This window comes from Tachypleus tridentatus, chromosome 9 (assembly GCF_004210375.1).
Source record: "Tachypleus tridentatus isolate NWPU-2018 chromosome 9, ASM421037v1, whole genome shotgun sequence".
NCBI classification, from domain to species: Eukaryota; Metazoa; Arthropoda; class Merostomata; order Xiphosura; family Limulidae; genus Tachypleus; species Tachypleus tridentatus.
The window spans coordinates 113,056,499-113,082,296 of NC_134833.1; the positions used below are offsets into that span (position 1 = coordinate 113,056,499).

General features: G+C 32.5%; 1 protein-coding gene across 4 annotated transcripts in view; it reads right to left on the bottom strand.

Annotated features, from left to right (window-relative positions):
• Nucleotides 1-283: 283 nt before the first annotated feature.
• The window catches only part of LOC143226077 (AP-4 complex subunit mu-1-like), a 38,848-nt gene continuing 13,333 nt past the window's right edge, over nucleotides 284-25,798 (bottom strand). For all 4 annotated transcript variants that reach the window (XM_076456536.1, XM_076456533.1, XM_076456535.1 and 1 more), the window contains 7 exons: nucleotides 24,249-24,314; nucleotides 23,182-23,308; nucleotides 22,243-22,349; nucleotides 21,060-21,148; nucleotides 15,421-15,519; nucleotides 10,152-10,269; nucleotides 284-2,307 (listed from right to left, as the gene is read on the bottom strand). In XM_076456536.1, the coding sequence (XP_076312651.1) occupies nucleotides 2,113-2,307; nucleotides 10,152-10,269; nucleotides 15,421-15,519; nucleotides 21,060-21,148; nucleotides 22,243-22,349; nucleotides 23,182-23,308; nucleotides 24,249-24,314 (801 nt within the window). In that variant the 3' untranslated portion in view covers nucleotides 284-2,112. The remainder of the gene's footprint in view (nucleotides 2,308-10,151; nucleotides 10,270-15,420; nucleotides 15,520-21,059; nucleotides 21,149-22,242; nucleotides 22,350-23,181; nucleotides 23,309-24,248; nucleotides 24,315-25,798) is intronic.

The window sequence follows — 25,798 nt, forward strand, 5'->3', positions numbered from 1 at the left end:
ACAATGAACAGGTGACTATATTTTATTTTTCATGACGTTAGGAATATTGCATCAAAAAGCAACCATCTGTTACATATCTAACGTAACATTATTCACATTTAAGTCCTGATAAAGAAGTAAAATTGCTACATAAACCATAATTATAAGAATCACATAAATTCCCACTGAATAAAAACTTTTACAGCCTTAAAGCTCTCAATAAATAGAGAGCTAGCAAAGTTTCTTGAAAATTTTTTTTTGAAGCAGTTATTATCTGAAATTTGAAAATTTTTTCACCGTATCAATACAAACTTTTACTTTATTCAACTTATTAATAGCCATACAAGTATCTCTCCTATTAGCTCCATCTTTTTTTTTTTTTTTCAGAAAAAAGGTTTCCTAATTGATAGTAAATTTAGAACCTCTTTACATTATATTGGATAAATACAACTGACAAATCTTCTGTTAATGTAGTTTTGGGAAGTGTGATCAAAATATGGATTACGTTTTCTGTGAACTCCACCTGTCATTTTTATTTTTAAACAGAATTTCAGGTTTGATACTGAGTCTTAAGTTGAGCCCTAAAATGTCACCATAGAAACGAAAACATAAGGAGAAATTCAGAGAAAATTAGCCTACTCCATCAAATCATCATATAAATCACTTGCATAACTAAGGCAAGTTTATTATAATAAATACAACGTTAACATTTTAATTTATATTAGGGAAACCTCCCAATTACTGAATATTTTAGTTGACTGGAACATTCTACAGAAAAAATCTATAGCAGTATTAAAATAAATATCTTGAGGTTTCAACTTAAAAAATTAGGCTTCTAAAAATTAATGATCCACTTGATAGTTGTTAACTCTATGATCACAAGTGTGGGTCAAAGCAAGCAGACCAATGCCTTGTAAAGTCTGGCACTGGACATAATGTCAGTTACCACAATGTTCTCTTCCCCAACCTTACTAATTTTGCAAAATTTCATGTTAGAATATAGGTTAATACCAGATATAATATACAGGGAAACTAAAAAAAATTAAATATGCAATTAGATTAGAAAGTTTAAAAATGTACATTGGAAAAAGTTCTTTTTTTCTTCATATATGAACACCACAATCTAATCTGTCAAGCCAACTTCATCAATTCACAGACACATCTTTAATACAAATACGTTATTAAAACATCTAGTTTTTTTGTCTACAAAAGACTTGTATTATTCACAACCAGTTGTTACCTTTCATGATTGTACATCTAGTTAATTTGAAATTATTATCAGTATTTCTTCTTCAATGGACCAGCCTTGTGCACATTTAGTTAAAAGGGGTGAATATAAGACTATGGAAAATGCTGTACATTGGAGGTATTATAGAAAATGGTTGAAGTGTTCCCTTCGTGTTTGGCATCCTTTTCAGGGTACTGAACATAAAATGGAAATTGGGAAGAATTCTAGAAGTTCTTAAACAAACCTATCACTTACACTGGTTTGTACCTTTGGCTTTAACTGATGCTTCTAGTTCATTCTGGTATACTTGTTTCTCTTTCATTTTATTACTAATTTGTTAAATTTTTAAAACTTGGTCAATTTTCTCTAGACATCGATAGTATACACAATAAACACCCCAGATGTACACCCATTCACATCTAACTTTCTTTCTGAATATTTATTTTTTACATACAATTAGCTAACTGTTTAATAATTAGTTCAGGTTTCAAATAATGGATAATCAAAGTTTGTTCAATGCATTATACAGTTTTATTGTTAGCTTCACTAAATAAAAGTTTGAAAACTTGTACTTTCTAGTTGATTTTATCTGTTTACTTTTTCCTGGTATTTCGAGATAGATGTACAAAACTGATTTGCTACTCTAGTCATTAGAAGTGATTTTTATATGCCCACACAAATGGCAACTTATTGAACCTATATAGCTCTGCTCAAAATTAATCAAATGATTACCTATCCAGCTTAATCCATCTCTTACTTCACCATCTATCACTGTCCATTTGATTGTTTTCATCAAGGAGTAAATATTATCATTCTGTAAAATGCTTTTACGTGTATGGTTTAACAATAAATTTATTCCTGACTGACTTATTTATGCAAATATTTTTTACCAAAGCAGGAAAGATTTATATTAAAAACATGTATGAATCGGCCAGAGTAACATATCGAACCCATCTTTGGATTGTTGGTGTAGTTGCCACATTTACCACCTTCAAAAAATTGATTCGTAGTCCTGAACACACAAAATTAGAAACTTCAAACTCCACAGCTATGGGTCCAAGTTGAAGAGCATAAGCCTGATTCTGTCTGGCATCTATAAGCTATAGGAAAAAACAAAAGACAGCTTAATAATCCAAAAATATGACATAATATTTAACACTTTGTTTTCAACAATCTAAATATATCAGACTTTGCAATTTTAACAAAATTGTTAACAAGGATATGTAAAATATTCAGAAGCATTGAACCAATAAAGTTAACAAAATAAAGCCTACACCAGCTTTACAAATACATCCAACAAAAAACACTACTGATACTTGTAGCACATTTCAAGTTAAGAATGTATTAAAATGTACATGTTAATTCTATTAGTTTTTACTCATGTTCACACACACACATATTCAATAGACAGGGAAATCATTTCTTAGTAGGAGAGTTGAAAACCTATGCCTACAAATATGTTAAGAAATAAATAATAGAAAATTAGTTAGCCTTATATTGATAATATCTATTTTCAACTTCATACCTTTCTAGTACACATTAAGCCTAACTTTAATCAAATCTAAGCTTAAAATTATAATTACTTTGCAATAGTTTAAAAAAATTCCTAAAAATATTTTTATTGCAAATTTTTAAATGGCATTATCTTAAGAAAAACAAATGCAGCATTACTACTATGTTTTAGGAAAATGTTTTCATTCTTTAGAACCAACTATTGAAAACAGTGATTTCTATAAAAATACATTATTTAATTCCTTAAACTTGAGTGTACTGTGCTGCCAGCTTCCAGACAAAATATCCCAGTTTATCCATTGGACACTGACAGCAATCCAATAAAATTTATGTCTCTTTGACTGAAAACTAGTCCAAACCACAAAATTATTCACAAATTTAAGAAAATTGAAATTTTTAAAGTGTGATGGTAATTACTGGGAAATCATAAAAATAATTCCAGCAGAGCATTCAATAAATTATGGGCCTAAAAGGTTAATCCAAAACAGTAGAGCATAGAATCTATATTTATTTTGAAACACAAAAAAATTTAAATGTTATATTCATAATTATATGATTCAACTTCATTCTCTGAATCATCATACACATTACCCATTGCTAATATAAGCAACTGGAAAATCCCTAAAAAAAGCCCTTATATTTGGGTTTAAGTATCTCATCACACAAATATATTAAGACATATTTTAAATAAAACATCACCATTCCAGCATCATATTTTGTCCCACTGTCCTGAGATGTCTATGTATTAAAGGCCCAAAAAGGTCTTTAGGAACAACCTTAATCTCATACCTCTAGTAATGAACACCTCTCTACACATATTGTGCATCTGTTTATGACTGCATAATTATTGTTCAAAAACAAAATCTTTTTAGACCACTTTTAACAGGAAACTTAATATATTATCTCTCACATTTGCAAATAAGAAGTTCATTTAAGCTTTCTATGGACATGAGTTACTCAAGTTTGTACAAACAGTCTCATTTATTACTTTCTGCAATTCATTTACAGCTTTCAGACAATGAAGAACAAGAAAAACTCATTTGCAATACTTTAAACCAGTTTTTACAGAACTAGTCAGCAGTGCTTGCAAACAAGCATTATATTTCTCATCATCCATTCAACAAAAAGTAAATGTTAGATTTTCTATTAAAGAAAACTCATAGATAAAGAACCTCATCTTGTGACAGCCTTATATATATACATTAAAATGCCATTTAACAATAAGAATTCACCTGAAAATAATCAACTTTACAACTACTAAAAATAACGTGCAATGGTTATATGCAAAGATACAAACAATATTGGTTTTTCATCATCACATCAATGTTGTCAGAGACACAAATAACTTTATTGCTCATTGCCAATATATTGTATTAGCATTTAATGAATGTTGCATGGAGGATTTAACCATGAGCCTTTTTACTTAAAATATCAGTGATACTATTCTTGGATTTCTCTTGAGATTGTCCATCCTCATTTCCACCAGTTGTCATTGACTGATGAGTCAGTTCATTGCCACATTCCTCTGAACATTTACATGGACATTTTTCTGTGAAGTCATCCCTTCTTTTCACACAAACTCAGTTATTCTTATGTTCCAACACATCTCTCATGCAAATCACCATGGGTTACTTCTCCATTAATAGGAGAGCACTCTATTATGTAATGTGTGTAACTCCCTCTATGTGCCACTACTGAACTAACACTTTGAAGTTTGGCAGAAGACATGAGCACTGGAAGATAGTATGGAGGAAGGGTGGGAAATGTGAGCAGATGGATGCACCTATCAGAAATAAATTTCATTTAGGAAAATTATAACTTCCAATTCAGTATTCTCCTTCCACTCACAAGATTAGCTTGAATCCCACATTGAAATGGAGGAAGGACTGGTGTAAAAAAAGCACAGGCATATCCTCCAAAAGCATCCAAAAGATGCCCCGTAATAGAGAGGATCAGATGATATTAGAATTCACCACATCTGAGCCAAGGATCTCTTCACCATGAAAAGGGAAATGGTCAGGAGAGCCAGACATGATAGAACTAGTAGGAAACACATCCACATTAGAAAGAATGGTGTAACAATGAGAGAGCAAAAATGCAGAATTGCTCATTTCCATGATGAAAGGTGGGTAACAAATAATGTGCCTATGGTGTGCAATGTTAGGGTAAAATGGACTACACTTGGTAAGTCAACTACATCCAAAACTTCACTCACTGGGTACCAACATCCCCACAAGGGTAAGATGAGACTCATACTGTCTTCATCTTGAATTGCAGAGTCCAGTGGGAACCTATTAGAAGACTCAAGCAAACTATAGGGTGGCCTAATGCCACATATCCTGAAATGTGCTATCTGGAATCTGAAAGAAGTCTACTGCATGCACTTAACACCCACTACCATGAAAGAAGTACAGAATAACCCAGGTTATCAACAACCTTATAACAATGATAGAAAACCCAGGACAGAAGTGGAAATATGCCACAAAGACCTTATGCAACACAAAACACAGAACATGCACTGAGTGGGGAAGATGGACAACCCAAAACCTGTGTGAGGACTTATATGATCTGTTCACTTAATCTTCAAAACCTCACTCACTAAGTACTGACATCCACGTGAGGGTAGAAGGAGGGCACCCAATTAGAAGGGTTAACTATATTTGGGTATCTCAAGAATGTGATTATCAACCATTCTGAAGATTTATAACTCCCTCTACACTGGAAAAACACCATCACCTACTCTGAACTGAATAGTTATGGTCGTTATATGAAACCCATTCATCAGTTTGCTTCTATGGCCAACTATAGGGCTTGGAACTGGTAAGTGGCAAGGACTCTCGTACTCTACTGGAAGAAGTCCAGAGGTACAGCAACACCAAAGACAGTGCAATGGGTGATCACAAAACCATAGTTTTAAAAGCAGACCACACTGATTTATTTAATATAGGCAGGGCAGGGATGGGTAGTCCCCTTCTGCTTCACCCATTCTATCCATGGATGGTGCAGTCTAGGTTGGGCATATTACAATTCAAGTATCATAAGAGATTTATACTCAAGTGATCTTGTTAAACACCCCATTTCCACAGTAAGCATACATAGCCATGGAATTATAGGAATTAACATGGTCTACAGTGTGGACTTGATACAAAGATGTATGTAAATGGTTGTTACCCTCTAAATGGAACCAATTCAGAATACAGACAGAATACCTGGTCAGGCACTACTTGATACAAAGCAGGATTCAAAGTGAAACTGAAGCAGAGATTCCTGACAGAAAAGAAAACGTTTGTGAGGACCTCATGTCACAGACATGCCAAAATCTGTAGAATAGCTAAATAAGGTAGCTAGAGGTTGTAGATACCTTAAGGTAGCAAAAAAGGCAATGTGATGTTAAGTAGTGGGAGACAAGCATGTGGAGTCATCCAGATGCCTGAAAAGAGAATCTCATCCAAAGGACAGTGTAGGTGAAAGACAAGAGAGGAGGTAATGTGACGGATTTGAGGAGAAAAAATGTTACAAAATCATGCTAGAAAGGAAGTAAAGAGGGATAAGCCAACTGGATTAAATAGTGAGCCCAGATAGTCAGGGTAATCAGTGAAAGATCACAGAAGGAAGAAGATAACCAGGGTATAAAAACATGGAAACAAGAACTCCAGAAAGAAACTGTGTGAGCAATATAACAACAGAGAGCATGAACAGGACAAAGTAGCCTTTCCAGATCTGGAAGTAATAGATAGATAGGGGAAAATATGACTAATCTTCACAAGCTGTAGAAGTCTTGGGAAGGAAATAACTGTCCAGATAAAGAATAAGGTAGGAAGAATGGTACAAAGCCTGAGTAACATAGTGGGCAAATATATCCAACCTTAGTTATCTGTAGGCCAAAATGAGGGTGAAATACACTTTCAAAGAGAGAGGAAACAGAGAATAAGTAGATATGGGTTTGAATGGACGAAAGTGAGGGCCTGAAGGACCACATTAATGTCCCAGTCTGGCAGTGATGAACACATTGGAGCCGCTGAATCCGGAAGGAACAGATCAACATGGAAAGAACAGGGGAAGCAAAGACAATATGGAAGCAGGAAAGATGGAAAGTATGGGATAACACAACCAAAACCCAAAAATTAAATAGACTGATAAACCCCTTTCTGAGAGTCATGCAAAAAACTTGAATATACAAGCATCCATCAGATGAGAAGCCTCGAAACCATGAGTCAATGCCCAGCGACAAAAAATGCTCCACTTCCATTGATATATCACCAAAGAAGAAGAGTGAATTGAACAAGTTAAATGTGAAGCTACTCTGCAAGAGAAACTGGGACTCCTTGCCAAGGTCCTGATAAAAGCCAAGAATGAAGATGGAGGATGGACAGCACAGGATGGAGCACCAATGACTGAAGTTGACAGAACAAGTCAGAATGGAACGGGAGAGGAATGGGAGGTGCGACTTGTAGTTGGAACAATTTTGAGAACCATGGTTGAGTAAGCCAATAAGGATATGTTTGGTTTCATACAAAGCTACACAAGAACTATCTGTGATAGCCATCTCTAGTTCAGTAGTGTATTACTAGAGTGGAGGCAGCTAGTCATTACCACCCACTGGGCTATTCTTTTACCAGAGAATAGTGGTATTGACCATCACATATAATGCCACCACAGCTGAAAGGATGAGCATGTTTGATGTGACAGGGATTCAAACTTGCAGCCTTCATATTGTGAGTCAAGTGCCCTAAAACCACCTGGCCATGCTGGGCTGCCAGTAAGGAGCAATAAGGACTTTGCACAGAGCAGTATCGATGAAAGAAAGTACCCAAAGAAGTAAACAGAAGAAAGGATAAACATAAAGGAACTAATGATGCCAATTTTGACTTAAGATATCTACCACCATGGCTTAAGGATGGAGAACATTATACCAAGATCTAGATAATATGAGATTGAGGGTAGTGGCAAAAGCATTGATATAGGGTAGTTCCAGATGCTGACAAAGCCACTGAAAGATGGTAGGATGCAGGGACCATTCTATGGGGTAAACATTCATGTCGGGAAAGACAACTGGCTATGAGATTGAAGGCACCAGGCGCATGACATGCCATCAAACACATGATGTGTGTGGGCCTAATAAGAAGATACAGTGTGTGAAAGCACAGGGATTTGTACCTGGTGCCAATCTTGTGATTGATATAAGCCACCATGATAAAATTGTTGGTATAGATTATAATCAGCCAGCAGTGGGCAAGAGGAAAAAATGATCCAAAGTTCAATAAACAGCCAGACGTTCAAGAACACTGACTGAAGGGAACCCTCCTCTACAGAATAATGACCCAAAAACTCCTGGCAATCCACCCAGTTTGTCCCAACAAACAAGGAAGAGGAAATGGTGATAGAAGTATCCAAAAGATCCAAGGTAAATACATGAAACTAATATACCATCTCTCAGTAGAAAAATTGTACATTGATGTGACTACTCAACCAAAGGAATGTTGAAGTAGATGTTAGAAATGTCTACCCTGGCCATCCAAAGGCCTACAGAAAACCCACACCAAAGAGAAAGGTATGTTTCCATGATGAAGTGGAAAGTGCATTCAAATGGATTGAGATGGGACAAACTGATGACAGGATATTTATCCCCAGTCTTTCTGGGAAACACAAACAGTCAATAATAAAATCTCCCCCAAAGCTGGTGCAGCTGGTTCAATAGCCTATTGTGAAAGGAGGTCCTGTACTACCTTTGACAGATATCGATATATCAAGGGATTCTGAAAAGGAAAAAAAGCAGGAACCAGAGACAGTGGAGGGAGGAGGCAACATATTCTTCTGAAATCACTCTGAGAACACAGACAATGGCGATGAAAGGTTCCCACAAATGAACAAAATACAAGAGACAAAGCCCCATTGGGTCCATACTGATCCCGTAGTCACTGGTACTGCTTTACCAAATCATGAGTCATCAAGTAAATCAATGAATCACGACACCACGAGGTTGCAACAGGTTGGAGAAGGAAACAGGAACTAGTAACACATTCAGCCATGAACATATGACCTTATTTAAGGCTGTGATAAACGAGCCACCAAGGTAGTTAGGGTAGTTTGTTGATGGGCAACTCCCAAGATTTTGTGATGGAGACGCATTCAAAAGAGAAGGTTAAGATTCATAAGAAACAGGGGTAAGGGATAAAATTTCACATACCTAAGAAATAAAGTTGAAATAAAACTGATGAAGAGCAAGTTGAATCCTCAGGCAGTGGACAAGAAATCACTGCAAACTCTTGGGGGGCAAGACAGTCAAAATTATCATCACCCTGGCCTGGCTAAAAAGGCTCACAAGGAAGTGGGACAAAATGAGGCAAGAAAATGTGGTGCATGTACTGTTCAATCTCCCAGGAATATATCTCCCAATGGGTCACCCACACCCATGGCCAACAAGACGGTATCAGATACTGGAAAAGAACCTGAAGAGGTGACAGTAACCCCAGAATTCATTAGCAGCAAACACAAGAAATAGCATGGAAAAGTTAAAAGAATGCCACAATTTGGGAATCTTATTTTGAATTTATCAAAAAATAAAAATTGCAAAAGGGAAAAAAATCACTTTGAGTAAACCTGTAAGAAAGCAAAAAAGGAATATTTGAATGCAACAGCTGCAAAAAAAGTGATAGTTCAGTAGTGTGATAAGAGTGCTCTCCTATTGGTGGAGAGATGACACATGATGATTATTATGATATTATGAGAGGCATATTAGAGCTTTTAACAGAAGGATGATGAAGGTTTGTCGCATGTTTTTAAAAAGGTTTGCAAGTAGAGGACAGTAACAAAAGAGAAAAGCTAATCTTTTGAGTACCATATTGGAAGAACTTGTTCCAGAACAGGCATTACTCTTCCTTGTATCCAAGTCCACATACTGCATCATACTGAGTAATGTTTATATTTTTGTCAGTTACAACACTAATGTAATGAACTGAGGAAAAAAATTGGGTGAAATTACACATTCTATACAAAATATACAGAAAACCTCAGTATTAATTATATTATTGATAAGTTGTTTGTTTACATTTTTTTCTGTGACTTTCATATTAATAAAAATCCTGTAATTAATAAAGTTATAGACCCACAAGCAATTTGGTACATTAACAGTTCAGAAAAATGAGTGAAAAAAACAAATGGGTCTCATGTCACCAACATCATTAATTCTAGGGTTAAAAAGTTTTTGTTGCTTCATCTTTTATTTATATCTTACAGAATACACTTGACATAATATTATTTACACACATCAGTTAAAACACCAATAATTGGTTATATATAATCAGCAATCAAGTAAAAAAATTGTATTAACAAATGATCAAGATAACAGCTAAAAACTGAAACTGAAAGATCTGTATTTTGCACACACACAGTATATAATACAACTATGTAATGATTTCAAATTAAGATTTACTTTAAACTTTGCCACAATTTCAGCAGATCCAGGAAGTTTTTTGATGTTCCAGGTGACTATGTGTTCAGTTTTAGAGAAGTTGGCTGTATTATCCGACATACTGAATTGCTGCATGACACTAAATCATAACAAAAAGAAATATTAATTCTGTACAAATTAAAACTTTTGTTGCTTTGCATAGAAAAACTAATGTCTGACCCAAACTTCAACTGCTTACAGATATTTTTAAAATTACTTTGTTATTAAACTTATAACAACAAAAAGTGATAGCAAGAGAAGATTGCTAACTGAACCGCAATGCTTCCATGAAAAAAAAAAAAGGATTAACTTAATTATCACAAGTGGAAAAGCATTTCACTTTTACATTCATTTTATGAAAGTTGACAAAAATTCATTATGAAAACCTCTTTCAAAACCAGTCACAGGAAAAGATGGGAATTTTCAGATTTTGTTTACAACAGCAAACTATTCAATTTTAGCCAAAAAAAAAATCAGCTTTCAACTTACAAATAAACAAAATGCCCTATACTGTTTTACGATCACACCAACATCTATGTAATACTAGCTTCTGCACTTACTAAAATACAAGTTATGATATTTGTTTACTACAAAGCTACATAATGGGCTTTACATACTCTGTCCACAGTGGATTTAGCATTGCAAATCCATAAACATATCTCTGACCCATTAGGAGAAGAATTTGAGAAGAATGATAAGCACTTAATTAATTAAAAATGGTATTTCTATTCTCAGCAAGCACACATTTAGTCCTTCTTTCATTCATCATTTAGTGAAAAGTACAAAGAAAATTCATTTGAAGTTTTATAGTCAGTCATTCTAATTTACTAGTTCTATTTCTGATTTTATATTTGCATCTAAGTCTTTGTACTGATAGCAGTTCTAGAATTACTAAATAATTTCTATAATAAAGATAAAAGTATCCTAATAATGCTTCTTATTAAACATCTTATAAGATGTAATTAAAGTGACATTTCTCCAATGAAAAATCCACCTCAAGTCATAACAGTGCTTATTATACCTCTTATGACCTGTATTTAAAGTTACATCTCCTTACAGATGTATCTATCTCAAGTCATAACAGTGCTTATTATATATCTTAGGAGCTGTATTAAAAGATACATCTCCTAACATACAATTCAGCAATGAACAAAAAAACTGTGAAAGGGATTTTGTAAGCAACCATTGAGCTGCAACAAAACTTATATATATAGTCACCTGATTTTGGACCATCTGTAAAAGTGTGAACAGAAGAATGGCTCAAAAGATGTTTGGAGAAGATGGTACTTCTAATTGGAAGTATCTGCATTCTTGGGATGACTCAAAGAAAGGTCACTAGTGGGGATAGCAGTGAACCATGGCATGATGGGCTGATCATTGAAGTAAGCAAAGTCGTCCAATGACAGAATCAATTCAGTCAACTGTGCCTGAATATGAAGACCAAAAGGAGGAATGGCAGACCATCTATTTCAAAAGATCGAAGAACACCAACGAAAAAATACTCAACGTCAAGTGGGATGCTGCAGTAAGGATCAATGCTTTATAACATATTGTAAAGAAAGTTGCTAATGGTGGGGATGAAGAAGAGATTCATGGAACTCTAGACTGGCAAAGTGTGAAAAGCCTCCATTGTTAAGCCAAAGCTCTAGATGGTGAAATAGGGTCCAAGATTTTTAAGGTGTAGGGCCTGACACAACTATAAACCAGAGATCCATAGTCCAGATTAGAACATAAGAGGGTATAATAAATCTTCAATATTGAACATTTATCCACTTCCCTACAGGCAGAGGAGAGGACATGGAGGATGTTTAATGCCCTTGTAAATTCCACACAGAGCTGCCTGATATGAGAAATGAAAATAAGGTTACAGTAAAAAATATACCCAAAGAACTTCAATTCAGTAGCCACAAGAAGATCATTATCACTGAGATAAGATGAGCATTAACCATCCTCCAGTTAAAAACAACCAGGAGAGCAAATAGGCAGAAAAGTGATAGTGCAATATCTCACAGTGAGTGTCATGAGTCCCATTTAAGTACTGCCAGACAGTGAAGAACAAGCTTAAATTTCACCAGTGCAAAAGGGTAATTATATTCATAGAGACAATCAGCTTGAGAGGAAAGAGACAATAACTCTGCCTAAGACTTGATGGCCAAGAGGGCAGAGGAAGAAAGAGAAGTGCTGGAGAGATAACCAAAACTCACCCCAAGAGTATCAGCAATGCTCTATACATCAGCAACTTTATGGCCATTTGAGAGCAATATGGAAAATTGATGGGATGCTCATTTCCACTGACCCTCCAAATCTTGTCTCAGATGACTATGGAACTGGTGGTAGAAAAGATGTTGAATGTGAACTTAATCCAAGATTCCTTCTAGCTTTGATGTCTGACCTTCTGAGCATGGCATGGGCCTACTGGATTATTTGTTTGTTTTGAATTTTGCACAAAGCTACACCTGGGCTATCTGCACTAGCCATCCTTAATTTACCAGTAAAAAAACTAGAAGGAAGGATGCTAGTTATCCCCACCCACTGCCATCTCTTGGGCTACTTTTTTACCAACAAATAGTGTGATTGATTAACACATTATAACAATCACACATCTGAAAAGGCAAGCATGTTTGATGTGACAGGGATTTGAACTTGGGACCCTCAGATTACAAGTCAAGTGCCCTAACCACTACCCATGTTCATCACATAACTTGTCATTCCAATATAAAAAAAACTGCTAAACAGTGACAGAATCAGCAGGTCTCAGAAATATTTCCTGTAAAGGAATCAATCAAGGCTTTAATTACATTCAAATTAAAAGGGAATCCTTGACAGCTCACTGTATCAAAGTTGGTAAAGAACCCTTTTGTTTGTGACCACAATGTTTTTATTTACCAAAAAGAGGTCTCTTGACCTACACAGATACTGCCCTGAGATTTCTGTTAGAGAATGGAGACTCCAGAAACTGAGGGTATAACCAAATAATGGTCCTGCACTTTAGGGCCAGAGGAGATGTGGCTCAGCAGCCACTTTATACAACAGTGGAGACAGAGACAGGAGTAGATGTTAACTTGTCAAATCTAGCATTCACAGAAGGCAAAAGACTCTTTACATGGTGTGAGAAAGAATCTAATGAAAGCACAGAAAGATCTATTTGCACTCCCATTGTAGCTGTGGAACAAAGTGCAGCTGCATACATCCAAGATGGAATGGAAGATAACTTCTGAGCTTCAGGGTAAGAAATGTTGACAAATAAACATTGTATCTCTTTTTCTTCCACACACTAGGGGCTAGTTGACTTTTGTAGGCATCATCATCTTTGCCATCATAACAAGAGCACATTACAGAACCACAATAAAATGCCTTTGAATATACAAGTTGCTGATACTGGAAACACCTGAGAGAATTAGAAATATAATGTCATATCTTACAGTTCATATAACCTGCTTTGACAGTGGCAGGTACGTTTGGTGAAATAAAAAACAATACAAGAAAACTGATAGGCAGCATAATTCCTTCTTTATGAGTAGAGAGATGTCCCACAGCAAAAACACCTTGGCCAGAGAAACTGGTGAGGATTTTGGACTCTGGGATGTTTCATAAACCCCTCTCAACGATCATTCCTCAACAGGAATTCAAAGTAGCATGGTAAGTAACCTCAACAGGTACATCCCCAATGGTCTTTGAATTCAGGAGTTCACTGTGATTTGATGTAAATGTTTCTACCAAAATGTTCCCAAAACATAGCTTCTTCACTGACTTTGGAGAAACAGCAAACCCCTCTAATTCCTTTTGAATAAAAAAGAGACAATTGTGCTAAACATTTGTATGATAAAGAATATATATAAAAACATAAGGTACAGGTGTATAATAAGGTGGAGGCTGCTGTTTAGAGTCATCCAAATGTAGTCACTTTCCTATCAACATGTGTTTATTGAGGACACTGGGTATAGGATTCACATAATATTGAGAAATTTTAGTGCCCACCTACCATAGGAGATGCACTACAAAGATGAAGTGGAGCATTGTGGATATGCCAGGGTTCTATGGGCAATATACACAAACACCAATATCAGAAACAACATCTACCACACTCATAGAGAACATCCAACAACAATACTTGGTTGACTCTAGCCCAACAGGAACAGCAACTGACCCTAGGTGAGTCACCCCAAGGCTGCCCATCTATAGGATATTTAAGGCCAAAGTGGTGTGTTTAAAAATACCAATGAGCCATCAATGACACTCCTCAACCATAAGGATCATCTATCACCTTTCACAGGACACCATGCATGGCAAACATGTGGATGGATGTTTAGATCCCAGAGGAGGTAAAATGAAAATACAGAACCATCTCTGAAAGGTCCCTTCACCAGGTACAGAAATCCACCTCAAGGGGGGTGATGGCAAAGGCAAGTTTTAATAGAAATTGTCACTTTTGAAGTATAAATTATAAATCAGTATCTGGAAATGTGTTTTTTAACTTTAAAATATCAAAATTTGAGACAATTTCATCACTCATCAAGGTTAGTACATAAACAACTTAGCAAAATAACTGAGTGCATATTTTATACCAGAATACATTCAGTCTTTTTCTTAACTTGATAGTTTGTTTAATTTTATTATTTCTTTTAGTTTTATAAAAATATAGTTTCAATTATCGTATAGTGTTATTGATTCATTGGATTATTTGAGGATCACATTCCAGTATTTTACAAAAACAACATTGCTATGTATATTTTGTCTTCACCAACAAGTGGTCCTTCATGAGAACTTGAACTTGTATATATTTTAATGTTATGTTCAAATCTGCTTCTCAATATAACTGTATATTCCTTATACATTTCCAAATTTCATAATCAATCATCACCAAACTTGACACAGTGATAAAGAATGATATGAAAAAGGTCATGAGAGGGAGGGGCATCATTTTTATCTTTTATATAGTCTCTACTCTTCAGCCAACAGCTTTCTTGCTTTATCTCTTGAAGCACAATTCAGTTATAAGATTGTAACTATTTTTGTGTTCACCTGCATCCCATAAAAACTACCTAAATTAATTTCAAACTTGAGAAATTAGATAGGTATACCATTCTTTGACAAGTTTAAATAAAATATCTTAGTTAAACAGTTAACAAAAGCCTCTATTCTTTGTTATCACATTCAAATTACTATGTAAAAAAAAAAAAAAAAATTGCACTCACAACCAACAGGTCTGTCTTTAAAGGTGAACCTAAACGAATTTTACAATCACACATACCTGGTAGTTCTGGAAGGTACAGGAAGATGTACCTTAACGTTTAACGCCTCTGTGTTCCCTGGCATTTCAGTCTTCAACTTTAAAATGACATCTAGGTCACTAACAAAATAAACAACTTCTAAGAAGGTGATGAAATATTATACCCTTATTTTTAATATAATTATATTACAATATTAAGGTTTTGACATAAATAAACAAACTATAATCTGTCTCCTTAACTTTAGTTGTTTATTAAATATTTTCATAACTCATAAATACAGTAGATTTACTATCATAACAAATACCTAATAACAGTTGTAAAACATAATACCTGTTTAATGAACCTTATAAAGTCTTACAAAACAATTTGAGCTTTAGCCTTAAGCATCAATAAGAAGAAAAATGTATCAACATTTATCTACCAAAGTGTAATTATTCATTCTTCTGTCTTTCTGAATATACTTTTAATCAATTAGAAACTGACAGATTTTTATCACTCCAAAATTCATGGTAATCATGTATGAGCCTCCCGCAGGTGAATTGAGGTAACTTAATAATCATGATGGATTTATAAAATACAGTTGTGAGGTTAAACGCACTTTGTTAAAATCATTTACATGTATGAATACAGTGGTTTACTGTCACAGATAAAAATCTTGGAACTATACCCAACATGTTTAACAACTATATATATTTGTTTCATAACAAATCCTAGTCATATGACAGTGCTATACCACAAGAATAACTTGTGACCAAAGATGATATGTCACATGTCACAGCTCTTTCAAAAAAAAAAAAAAAAAAAAACAACTTCAAATAGTGAGGCTCTCACACAATGCAGAGCCACAGAGCACATAAAAATATATTTCAGTGTTTTCTTTGGAAACAGAAAAATGAACAAAGCAAAATGTTTATCACAACAACATGCTCAAAAACCACACCTCATCTCAATCGAGCAACACTCATCCACAAAATGAAGACAATTATTATAAAAGAGAACCTTCCAAGTTAAAAAAGCATTTGCAATATAGTTGGGCATATATCTTGGTGTCATTAATAAAATAACAAAAATAATTTCACATGCTACAAATCAAAAGATAGCCACAGAACTTGAACCACAACACTTTAATTTGATCACATACTGTCAAGTCCCCAAATGCATTTCCAAAACTCTTTCATACCTTTAGTTAACCTGAATTTGATCTGAGAAGCTAATGGCCACATACAGTGGATGGTCAATGGAAAATCTGTCAAAATGAGTAGTGTAACATTAACTTCAGCTACACTATATCAGGACATGCCTTCAATGATTATCCAAATCAGAGTTTATAGTAAATCTCTGTATTATTGACTTTGAAAATTATCTTAAAAATATATATACACAAATCGTTTAGTGGGTTTACTATCACAAGTTATCATCAAATGGATTTCATAGTCCAATCAATTTCTCAAAATCCTTCATACCTTTGCATATACTTACATAACATTACCTTCAACAAGATTTTGAGATTAGTTGTTTAAAGTTCATGAAATGCTGAAAGAAAGGGGAAGATAGGTGTTTAACAGAGGTTTAAATGAAGACAATTATAGTGATAACATAACACATCATCACATTAACCTTCTTTATTGAAATCCTTTCAGTAAAATTTTGCTGTTTTTGTGAAACAGTTCACACCCATCTCCACCTTTGTTTCTTTACAAATGCACTGCCTAAATCATCAATAAAAAAACAGTAACATGAGCAAGAACTTTTTATTTATGATTCTGACTTTAACATTTGTCAATGTTTATAAGAATTTCACAGCAAATTTGTGTAAATATTCTCTAGAATAATTATTTTATTATTATTAATCATATTGCAACAGGCTTGTGTATTTTACACAACCCTCCAATAATGTATGACCTTGAAAGTACTTAAAAGTATCCTCATGAAATTTCACAAACTTTCAGTAAAATTTAAAATTAATTCATTACGTGTTTTTACCAAAACTTTGTCTATAATTTATATGATATCAAAGTGATGGCCTCTCTGAATTAAAAGTGATTTCCATATTAAGAATTACAAATACTTCAATCTGAAATTTTTCAAATTTCTTTTGTGTAATTCCTAGTACCTCCCAAACAAAGATCAAATATTTTTTGTTTTGTTTTTCAGAAAGATTTTAATAATTTACCAGTTATTTTCTATAATATAGCTCTATAAAGAGTTGATCCATTTGACCAACATGACAGCCATCATAAACGAATCATAAAATAGTTCTAAGTTACGATTTTTTTCTTTCTTTCTGGAATGAATTTAGATTGTAACAAGAAACCATAATAATTTATTTTCTAAGTAGATTAAAGCTTGTAGCAGTATATATCTATTTATTCTTAGTTTTATTGACTTTTGAACCTTGTATAACTAACAATCTTGCCATACAAGTTGTAAATTACTCAGCAGAGATGTTGTTCACATTACCCTAATCAGTCACATGTGTGGGCTACTCACAAACAGCCTTGTGAAAATTTTTCATTACTGTTACTAACTTTCTTTATTTTACATAATTAACTTTACCTAACCTAATAAGTTTCTAATTTTTATATTTTAGTGACTTTTATGATAACAAAGAAATGATACACGTGATTTCCTTCTTTTTTTTTTTTGCTGTCAACTATCAAAGAAACTTAACCATATTTTTTATATACTAATGGTACTACTACAGTAAATAATTTCTATTTATTTAAAAAATACACTTAAGTACACATAAAATGCTGAATATGCCCTATCACTATCACAATTTTTCTAGCTTTCTAACTGTAGAAGAAAAGTGGTTAAAAATTTAGCTATGTTTTCTGTGAGAATAAAGTTTAAACTGGAAATGAAATAAACAATTCTATGCATAGGAAACAACACAACATAAAAAAATCATTTGACAGATTAAAACATTCCCTTTCTATTGGTTATACAATATTAAGTCTCAGAGAGAATTACTCCCAATATGTGAAAGAGAATATGTGACAGGTAGGCATGGTAGAAAGGGTCTAATTTTTCTAGTTTATGGCTCTGGCAATAAATAAGATTGAAGGCTATATACTTTTTGGATGAGTAATAACTGAGCAATGTACATTGTTAAATTACATACTTCTTGAAGTGGTGGTAAATCAATGTTTTACATCTAAAACATTTTCTGTTAGAAGCAACAATGTATAAATTTAGTTTGACTGCATGTTTAAAATATAATTATGTTTCTAATCTAATCAATAAAGGCAAGTTAAAATGGTAACACATACCCTGTGCAATTAACAACTACCTGCCATGACAAAAAATTCAATCAAAAATACAGAAATCTAAATGCTGAAAAATTACATCAAATCTTTTCTCAGTCATCAACATCCGACTATAATGCATGACAATAATTAATCCAATTATGTCAGTCAATACAACATATAGTTATCTTTTCTTCCCCTTTGTTTTCACAAACATTTTCAATAACAGCCAGTGTGTGATTGGTATTGACATGCTCTCAACAAGGAAATCAGATTGAGCATGCTGATTAGCTTAACCGATATTGTCTGTGTAGAGTTCGAAACACATGCTGAGTTAGTTTCTTGATAACATAATTGGCTTAAATTGCAAGTTTGGAAACCACATGTAAAGCTAATATGTGTCACCTTTAACCCTATTATAATGGATCACAGGTCAATGACCATTTTATCATTTTTCTCAACTTACAATAAAAATTTTATTGAACTACTATTTGATGAATTTATGTCAATTTGTTTGGTTTCAAATTGTAAATTATAATTCACATTTTATACATTAGCTACTTTTTTAATTTAAAAGCAAATATTCAAAGAACACACCTAAATATTGATTTTTGTGTGACATGGTATGTTAAATGCAGCACTGGTTCAGATTAGATGTTCATGATGTCAAAATACTACATCTATAATTTCGTATGAATTAAGAACTTAAATTACCAATATTGACAAGCTAGAATATAATAGGAGAACATCAAATCTTTTCATTTTGCCGAGGCATGGCTTATATACAGAATCAAACACAATGACCATCATAATCAAATCATTTTTGAAAGCAGCCTATCATATACACTTTTTTCAGTATAGGAAGTGAATAACCAATCAACAGTGTAGATTGTTCCCCTAGTGGTTTTCTCAGCCATTTTAATCTATTAGAAGGCCTCCTTATTCTTTCAAACTTATATTTCAAAGATGTAAGCTGTGTTTTTAGTCTGCTTGAAATTTCATATTTATTTAGACCTCAACATGACTTAGTTATTAAGCTTCGTAAATCATAGTGTAATTTTATGGTATTGATATGGTTTGTTTTTTTTTGTTATTCAGCTGTATATATAAATCCTTAAAAATATTTTGTTTCATATCTTCCATGTCCAAAAATGTAAAAGGCTTAGCAACCTATGCCAAGCAGCAACCACATTCAAAGACCATTAAAGTTGGAAGAAATAAGTTCCTTTACTTTTTTATTTACTGTTCTATATTTTAAAAAAAATATGTTAAGTAACTTATTTCTAAATATTCATAATGTATAATAATTAAAATATTACTGTATAATACAAAATACTACTAGTCCACTAAAACACAGCAAAGACAGGGTCACTCTGCAAAACCTAAAGGTCAGTTTTATATTATTTCATACAGTAATATGAGTGCACATGTGCCGTGATGATATAAGTGATGTATTGTTAGTCAGGCATGAGCAGAAAGTCAATACAATAAAATGGTAAACATATAACGTTATGAAACTTAAGCTATTTAGACTGAACATTTGTATTTTTGTGTTAAAATCTGTAGTCATTCTAATATGAAGAAAGCATAATTTATATTTATTTCCCAATTTTTTTATGATACAGTTATGAGGTTGATGAAGTTTACAGACCTCAAATAGTTAGGGTTGAGAAAATAACAGACAAAATATAAAGTCTTACTTAAAACAAACGTTTGAAATGTAATTAGCAGGTTTTATAGATTACATAAATAATATCCAAGATTTCTGAGACAAATAATAATTCTTAATCATAATCTGAAAATCATTTCACACTCAAACTAGTAACAAAACAGACTCAGTATTTTTACAAACAAATCTTAAAATATTTCATTAAAAAATCTGATATTCTGTGTACAAAACATTTGCAGTCTTTATGGAAAATCCACCAAATTTTGTGATGATAAACACAATGCAAATTATAAATACTTAATGTGTATATGAACTCATAAGTATTATACCAAGCCCATCATGAAAGGGTTAATACATTGGGTGAGCAACTGTGCTGAAATAAAGGTGACTCAAATTTCATTGTGGTAGAAAAACAGAAAAGAGAAGTTCAAAGTAACTTTGTCTGGTCACATGACATCTGTTACCAATGTTATTATCTCAAGTTTAAGAAAAATAAACCAAAACACTTAACTTGAAACACCCACACTTCTCTTATTATTTGAAGTTTTCACAATTATTTCAAGTGGTCCTTCATATCTCACATGTACTCACTAATTCTCAATAACTAATCAGTTAAAAAGTTTTACATCAGGGCTGCTTAGGACTCGTTCAAAATAAATAAGACACCTACAGTGGATTAACTGTATAAAAACATAAGTCATGTTATTATCCAACAACCACTTGATAATAAAAATATACTAACCTGGTTGCCGATTCCTGTACAACACTAACAAGTTGAAAAGGAAAAACTGGTGGAAGAGAAGCATCCACAGTATAGTTCATCACACAGAACTGGAACAGATAGTAACGAGGTATTAGCCACACATGACTAGTAATCCAAGGTATTACTAAAACAGCATTATTTGTCTTTCTAGAAAACATACATAATGCAAGACATTTTATTTGTTTGCATATGAATTTAAACAAGTCAATAAGTAAGTATATTTTGACACCAAAATTCTAAACCATTAGGAAGTTCATCAATTATTTTAAAGAATATAATTGGCATGACTTACAAGTCTGCAACTGTTAAGTAATAACAAGTGTATTAACTTCACTAAAAATAAGTGCAAAAATAATTAAGATGCATAATAATTTTAGTAAATGAAAGGGCAAATAAAATATAAAGTACATGTGGATCAACACAGAAATAAAACACAGGGAAGAAACAACAACAAAGAAGTGAAAAAATGAAAGAAATAAGTAATTCAACAAAATAAATAACATGTCAGTCAACAGAGGAAACAACAGACACACAAATTCAAAAAGAAACAGACCAAAAGCAGATGAAAAGAAATAAGAGAAGCATAATTCAATAAAAAAACAACAGACAAATAGATCAAAATAGCAAACAACCCTCAAGTGATGAAAAGACAAAACTAAACATAATAAAATCAACAGATAAACAAAAAACAAGTAGATCACAGAAGTAACAACTCTTAAATGGTTGAAATAAGAAATTGCATGTGAATCAACAGAAGAGACAACAGACAAACAGATCAGTTAAAGAAACAACTGAGGGGTAAAAGAATGTAAGAAAAACCAATAAAAGAATGAAAAGGACAACAGACAAGTAAATCTAGAAATGAAATGAACCACAACTAGAACAACAGAAAACACAGTGCATAAGGGAAGTTTTGTTTGTTTGTTTGTTCATTGTTCAGCCAAAAAGCTACTCAATGTGCTATCTGTGCTGTGCCAACCACAGATGTCAAAACCAGGATTTTACCATTGCGTATCTTCAGACTTACATCCGAGTCACTGAGGGCACAGCATTTGAGATGATATAAAGTTGATAAACAGAAAAAATTACAATCAAGTGAATAAAGAAAAGTAAAATAGTAACGCTACTAGGTTCATGTCTAAAGTAAAAATGAATAATATACCTCTCCTTGTGGAGGTTGAACAAGTAAACTGTGGTTGGTATAAAAATCCTCTTTCTTCACGTTTTCATGAAATGTGCAAGAATCCAAACAGACTCCTGTGTTATAAGCTTAAAAAAAATATTTGTGTGTTTAAATAGTTGCTAATTACTGAAATAAATCTAGATCTATTTTTAAACTAATCACAGTTTTTAAAATAAATAACTATTCACACATATACTAAAATTTTCAAGTTTGGATATACTTTTTTAAAAAACATTAATATTTAGCCACCTTAGAGTTCAAATAATATACTTTCTTAACTGAATATTTAAATCTGTTACTTACTTCTGTTTATGTTATGAAGAAAAGATTATAAAGACACCTTTGTTACCTGTAAATATTTGTGTTAGAAAATTGTTGTTATTGTTTATTAAGTTTTATATAAAGCTACTCTGTGGCTATCTCCATTAGTAGTCCCTCAGTTTGAAGTGATAAACTGAAGAAAAAACAGGTGTAGTAACACCACTCACCACCAAATCATGGGAAGCTCTGATCAAGTTATAGGATTTGACCATCATTCTTTTAAATGCATCACAATCACAAAGTGCAGAGCACAGTTTTACCATCTGGTGGTAACAAGGTGTTGAAAATTAATACCTTGTTCACTTTTAAAGAACTGTATACAATCTGCATTATATATTTAAAATCAAATTACCAAACATACAACAATCCAAATATTATTATCATTAACTGAAATTCACTGCATACAAGCACAATAAGAAGTAACAATGAATATTTATTTGAATAATTGATATTTTTGACACTCAGAGAATGGAGTTGCAACTATTTTATAATTTTTTGAACAAAGAGGAAAGTATTCATTTTTGATCTTTCAATTACATCATAAACATATAAACTACAATCAAATGGAATCACTTTTACTAGATACCATGTACTAACCTCCTGCTTTATTAAGTTCTTTAGTCACGACCAGGTCTTCATTAAGTCCAATCTTCACACTAGCTTGTGATGGCAAGTTAGTCTTCATCTCTAGAGCCCCATTTAACTGGAATCTCTTTACATTTCCCTGGAGAATAATAAATAGGACAGAGTATAAGTGGCTGCAGAAGTTATAAAAACAAAAAATTACAGAACTGCAAAATGTTCACTGTCATAAAATGCATGTAAAATTATTTGTTTCATGAAAAGATAAGGTACAAATTTTTATATTTCTTCAAAACCTAAAAAATATATAAAACAGATTTACTGAACAACTAATTTATCAAAGTAATAAAGATAAGTTACAAACTATGATGTAAGTACACAAAATCTCATCACCAAAAACTAGCACAGACTGAAAGATGTTTGAAAGTAACATACAACAAACATTTTGTATTTAAAATTATATAATACATTCTTCCTTCAGGAAACCTGTAGTGAACCAGTAAAGAAAGATGAGATCAGTTATATACATGTATTATACACCATTAGATAATCAATGTCTCATAAATGAGTGATGTAAATAACTACAAAACAAAGATTCCAAGTAAAGTTTAAATAAATAGTGAAAGAAACTTTGTAACAATTATTCAGCATTTTGACAAGTTTTTGTCATCATCATTTTGTCAAAACATTGTACATTTGTAATAAAGTTTCTTTCTCTACCCATTCAATTCATCTTCAAACTTTATTTTCTAAAAAGTGGGTTCCTCATCATCAGACTTAAAAACTCCATGTGTTATAACCAAGTGCCAACTAGCCTTTGATAATGAGTAGCATTATGCAGAAAACAACAGATAAAAAGGTCAATGACTGCTATTTTACAATCTTCTTACTAGAAATGCATGTTGTACCACTAACAAATGATGTAATACAAATTGTTATCAGACTATACTGATGTAATATTACACAATACTCAATAAAATCAGATATTTTTTATCATAAAGGACTAAATCTCTCTTCAGAACCCACAGTATTGGTATTACTGTGGTATAATATTACATCTGTTACCTTAAAAAGTGCATTACCTTTGGATCAAAAAGAACTACCAATCTCTCCACAACGTCAAGGAAGATCTCATTCTGCCGACAGCCCTGTTTATGAAAAACATTAACTATGAACTATTTTTTATTTTCATTAAACTGGTCACTTAAATCAAACCTGAAGCAAGAAATTAAAATGAAATGAAAAACTTTCCAATCATTTAATTTAATAACTGACAATACATCAACTATAATTTACATAGCATTTAATGAATTAATTTTCTTTGTGTTACTGATCCATAAATACAAGCTCATATTCAGAAATCTATTTTCAAAGATTTTGTTGAATCTTATAAAAATAAAATATATAACAACTTGAAATGAATTTCTGTGAGAGATTATAAAATACAGTAATTTAAACTAATTACATCATAATGGACATGTTCTACAACTGAATTAATTCAAGAACAAAGAGAGGTGAAATGGACAGCAGTTATATAGTTCAAGGTGATATATGTAGAGAAAGTCTTGGACAGTTAATCTACAAAACTATCTCAGGCAGATAAGCCCTCAACTTTCGCTATTGGTGTCATTCTGAAGTTGGCAGTTGTTTTCATTTCTCCTGTGTTTGCTCATCATAAATATTCTGCTGAAATTATTTATAAAATAAATTATTCAATAGTCTTTAGTTGATTATTTTTATTTTCCTATAATTTTGATGTTTTTATAAAATGGCAGCTACCCACTGAAGTCCAACAAATTCTTATGGATTATAAAATATGTATTAATTGTTCAAAATAATGCAGTAGTTGTTGCATTACATAAAACAGTTACTTAGTGATATAAGTCCTTACTACCAATAGTTTGGTATTCATTTTTATTTATTTATCTCCAGTTGTGCTTGACAAACTACTTTTTCCAAGATTTGAATTAGATCTTCTCCATCAAACAAATGAAGAAAACTTAAGAATATGACTTGATACAAAGGCAACTTGCTATAAATTAGCATGTAAGGTAAAACATTTCTTAAAACCTGAAGAAAGATGAATATGTTATTTATTAACTAAAGCTTAGTTAACCAAGGAACCAGAGTAGTAATTAATTAAAAAACGAATGTAAATATTTTAAAAATCCTCATATGTAGGTTAAAAAAATATATTTATATCTGTATTATAAATTACCAAAAATATTATCATCAGCCTAATCAGGAACTTCCAAATGGGTCTTCAAACTAATGTTAGGTTTCTTGTTCTAATTCATATTTATTTAGTTTAATGTATCTTTATTATAACTAATACATTTTTTCTTATAACAAAGTTCATTTTATGATTATTTTTATCAAGACCTCATTTCTTGAGTGTTCCTTCCTAACGTAAAACAGTTTTAACTAGTATACAAAAATATATTAAAATATTTATGTTACAAATGATTATTCATGTTTACATGCAACAAACAACTAGACACAAAAATAAGCTGAATGATAATAGTATTAAATAATAAGTCCATAAGGTTATAAATTTAAAGAGAAAGAATACCTTATTTGTTTTTTTATGAAATGCATTTATATGAGATGTCACCTTTGGCCTCAGCATGCT